We start from the raw sequence: 4,673 nt of genomic DNA on the forward strand, positions 1-4,673 counted from the left end.
AGTAGTAAAGAAAGCTTTTAAGCGATTTAAAAGCAGAGAGCTTTGCCTTGAGCGATTCAAGAGAGGCAAACTGACCAGCAGACTGAAGCGATTTAAGAGCTGGCAAGACGAAACTCCTGAGCGATTCAAGAGCCTAGTAGAATCAAGAATAGACAGAAAAATTAAAGCAAAAGCAGTAAAATAATCAACAGATAAGTAAATAATATTACAGAAAAGTATTGGGGGGAAAATTCCCCAGGAATTAAAACCCAAATGGAACGAAACGAGGAATTGGAAATTACTAGTGAGTGAGAACCCCCAATACTTAATATAAACTAGGTAATAATAACTAAAATTGAAGATTGAGGTACAAAGAACAAGTAACAAGCACAAAGTAAAACATGAAATGATTTCAGTTGGACAAGGTAGTATTTTGTGCATTTGAAATAACGGTGGTTATAACTTATATTCAATGCTGATTATTTCTATAATTACAGAACCAATACTGTTCTGGCTTCGATCCATTGCCACCTACTCTGAGTGCACTGGCAAGTCAAAGGGACCCCCTGTCATCCTCATCGGCACGCACACTGATCAGATGGATGGAACAGTGAGTAGTAGTAAATATAGTGTGATACTACAATGTACCTCGACTCATTCACCCCTACATTTTTCAACTGGACTTGCCCAATCTCGGATTTGGTAAGGTTCAAATGTGACTTTAGGGGTGAATTGGTTAACACCTCGCAGTCATGATCAGTAACGGATCTGATAACACTAGGGATTGTCTGATTGAATTTTCATTTGATCGGTTGAAAAAACTGGAAAAAGAACCACGTGTGTAGTGATAATTCTCTATTAACCACTGCAGATTTCCTCAATCTCTACTGAAGCAATGGATAGTTTACTTCTGGAGGCATTCTCATTGGTTAATATATACTACTCACATTTTGCTGAGGATCACCTATATTTTGAAAAAAGAATCAAAATGTTAGAATGCATATTATTTTTACCTTCCGTACCATTTTGGACGAATAGCCTTCCAAATCGTTCTGTGTGGGTGTTCAGTAAACCATAAAAGCGTATGCACGCTTTTTCACATGTACACCCCTTTCAAAATTTAAGCTAGGCTTAGTAAGGCTTTGTTCAAGTTGTTAAGGAAATCACATTGAAGGATATTCTTTGCATGTTTTTGTTTTAATATGGCACAAAGAGGAACCAGACAACGGTTAAATGATGTTGAAATAAATAGGGGCATCGGAACGCTGCAAGCTAGCATGAATCAACGTCAGCTTGCAGCTGACCTTGGGGTGTCTCAAAGTGTGGTGGCAAGAATGTGGAATCGTTTTCAAAGTAACGGAAATCTTCCATACGTCATGCTGGAGGTTGTTCTATGGCTACAATACAGTGCCAAGACCGATTTTTCCTCATACAGGCATTGAGTCACAGGTTCCGGACTGCGACAGCTTTACGAAATGCCTTCCTAAAAGCTACTGGTACCTGGGTAGCCACTCAGACAGTTAGAAACTGTCTTCATCATGCTGGTTTAAGGTCACATAGACCAGCAATACAAGTTCCTTTCACTGCCTGCCATGTTGGGGATGTTAGGCTTGTAACATTGTAGAACATGACCGATATGGCGGAGGTCCAGTCCGTCCGTCATCCATCCGTACGTCAACAATTTCTTTAAACGTCTTCTTCTTCTTAACCACTGATTGGAATTCAACTAATTATATAAATAAATGTGACTGGAAGCATCCCTAGGTGGTGGGGATTGAAAATTGTGCAAATGGTTGGGCTGACCCCCCCAGGGGGCTGAGGGGCAGGGCTAAAAGGGTTATTTGGCTATATTGCTTTAAGCAACTTCTCCACTTGAACAAAGAGATGGATATCAACCATATTTGACTGGAAGTATCCCTAGGTAGTGGAGATTAAAAATTGTACAGATGGTGGGGCTGACCCCAAGGGGGCTGAGGGGCGGGGCAAAAAGGGGGTAATTGGGCTATATTGCTACAAACAACTTCTTCTGTAGAACTCTGTACTGGATATCAATCACATTTGATAAAAAAACATTCATGGAGAGCAGGGATTCAAAATTGTACAAATGGTATGGCTGACCCCCCAGGGGGCTGAGGAGCGGGGCCAAAAGGGTTATTTGGCTATATTGCTTTAAGCGGCTTCTTTTCGTGAACTAAGCGATGAATATCAACCATATTTGACTGGAAGCATCCCTAGGTGGTGGGGATTAAAAATTGTACAAATGGTTGGGATGACCCCCTAGGGGGCTGAGGGGAGGGGCCAAAAGGTTGCAATTTGGCTATATTGCTACAAACAACTTCTGTAGAACTATGCACTGGATATCAATCACATTTGATAAAAAACATTCATGGAGAGCAGGGATTCAAAATTGTACAAATGGTATGGCTTACCCCCCAGGGGGCTGAGGAGCGGGGCCAAAAGGGTTATTTGGCTATATTGCGTTAAGCGGCTTCTTTTCGTGAACTAAGCGATGAATATCAACCATATTTGACTGGAAGCATCCCTAGGTGGTGGGGATTAAAAATTGTACAAATGGTTGGGATGACCCCCTAGGGTGCTGAGGGGAGGGGCCAAAAGGTTGCAATTTGGCTATATTGCTACAAACAACTTCTGTAGAACTATGCACTGGATATCAACTATATTAGACTGGAAGCATCCCTAGGCGGTGGGGATTCATAACTGTATAAATGTTGGGGCTGACCCCCCAGGGGGCTGAGGGGAATGCCAATAGGGGCAATTTGGCTATATTGCTACAAACGACTTCTTCTGTAGAATGATGCCATGGATATCGATCATATTTGGTCAGAAGCATTCATTGGAATGGTGGGCCTGGCCCCCCCCCCCCACCCCCCCATGCTAAGGAGGGGGGCCAAAAAAAGTTTATTACTTGGAAATGGTTGAGATTCCCACGGTATAACCATATATACAATTGTGGAGTATAAAGAGAAGAATGCACATTTGCTTCCAGGATGACCTAGGGAATGACCACACCCTTTGAGACATTGTCTCTGGGTCATAACTTTGAAACGGTTGAGATCCCCACCCCAGAACTGTATAGAACTGTATATACAAATGCTTGGCATAAAGAGACAAAAGTAGTCATTGTATTTGAATAGACCCTGGGGTCTGACTGAACTCCATAGGGACCTAGCTAGTTTCTTAGTCACAGCTTGGAAACAGTTTAGATCCCCAACTTAACCATACATTAAATTGCTGGGGATGAAAAATCTAATACAGACATACTACAAGAATTGGCATTGGGGTCTGGCATATTCCCTTGGATCTTATTTGGAGAATATTTTGCCATGATTGCTTAGAAATCCAGGTGAGCGAAATCCAAATGCTTTGCGATGTCTTATACTTGATATGGTTATTATTGTCGGCGTGATCTCGACAATATTTCCCAGATTGGAATGTTAACTTACTTGTGGGTAAAAAGGTTTTACAGGAAAAAAATGGATGTTATGGGTAAAAGGGTCTAACATTTGATTATAGGCTGTCATGTTTATATTTGTTTTACTTTCGTTACAAATTAATTACATGAATCAACTTTTTTGAGATGATGTATATATGCCCTCCAGTTTAGGAAAAATATCATTCCTGCAAAATAATATATTAAAAAAATAACCAGCTTTGTCCTACTAAATCATATTATTTTATAAGACACAGACAGTACAAATTTATGATTTTTGAAAATTTTCAGATTAATTAAGTTATGTAGTTTGGTTTGTTTGTGTTTTACGTCTAATTAACATATAAACAACTATGGTCATTTAAGGAAGTGCCAGGTTTTGGTGGGCGAGGAAAGCTAGAGTTCCCAGAGAAAACCACAGACCTACGGCCAGTAACTGACAACAGCCCCACGTAGGCCCCGAACCCTAGACCAAGTGTAGGAGCGATAGTGGTTGCAGATTGTCAGACGCCTTAACCACTAGGCCACTGCGGACCCCTTTATGTAGAAAAACTAACGAGAAGTCATAGAGGAACTACTATGTATAATTATTTGTTGATTTAAAATTTGGTTAATTCTTTTTTCAGGAAGAAGAAAAAGAAGTTAAATTTCAAGAAATTTGTGCGAGAATCACTGCTAACGCTGATGTTCAACCAATCAAAAGCCTGATCATGAACTACTTTTGTGTAGACAACAACAAAGAAAATGACGCAAAGTTTGACAACATCCTTGATGCCGTCATCGAAGCTGCCGAATACCAATCACAGTGGAAGATGGATGTCCCAACAAAATGGCTAGCACTTGAGCGTGAAATCATGAAAGTGAAGAAAGACAAGGTCAAAACATTTGAAGAAATTGTTAAGATGGATGGGAAAATGGAGGCACCAATAAAAGATGAAGAGGAAATCCGAATGTTCCTCAGGTAAAACCTTTTGTTAAAGAGTAGTAAAAAATGTAATGCTATTATAAGCTAGGTATGTTCTTAACGCAAGACATTTTTAGGGGCAATGCCACCCTCAGCGAAGGATGTTGCTAATTCTGTAGGAGTAATACCACTCACAGTATAGAGAGGGATGTTGTTTATTCTGTAGGAGTAATGCCACTCACAATACAGTGAGGGATGTTGTTAAATCTGTAGGAGTAATGCCACTCACACTACAGTGAGGGATGTTGCTAATTCTGTAGGAGTAATGCCACTCACAAT

At 40.4% G+C, this 4,673-nt stretch overlaps 1 protein-coding gene across 4 annotated transcripts in view; it reads left to right on the forward strand.

Annotated features, from left to right (window-relative positions):
- LOC110445432 overlaps positions 1 to 4,667 on the forward strand; it is a 35,748-nt gene extending 31,081 nt beyond the window's left edge. For all 4 annotated transcript variants that reach the window (XM_021490066.1, XM_021490065.1, XM_021490064.1 and 1 more), the window contains exons 20-21: positions 477 to 589; positions 4,057 to 4,667. In XM_021490066.1, coding sequence (XP_021345741.1) covers positions 477 to 589; positions 4,057 to 4,395 — 452 coding nt within the window. In that variant the 3' untranslated portion in view covers positions 4,396 to 4,667. The remainder of the gene's footprint in view (positions 1 to 476; positions 590 to 4,056) is intronic.
- The last annotated feature ends 6 nt before the right edge of the window (positions 4,668 to 4,673 follow it).

Source organism: Mizuhopecten yessoensis, unplaced genomic scaffold (genome assembly GCF_002113885.1).
Source record: "Mizuhopecten yessoensis strain PY_sf001 unplaced genomic scaffold, ASM211388v2 scaffold2303, whole genome shotgun sequence".
Classification (NCBI taxonomy): Eukaryota; Metazoa; Mollusca; class Bivalvia; order Pectinida; family Pectinidae; genus Mizuhopecten; species Mizuhopecten yessoensis.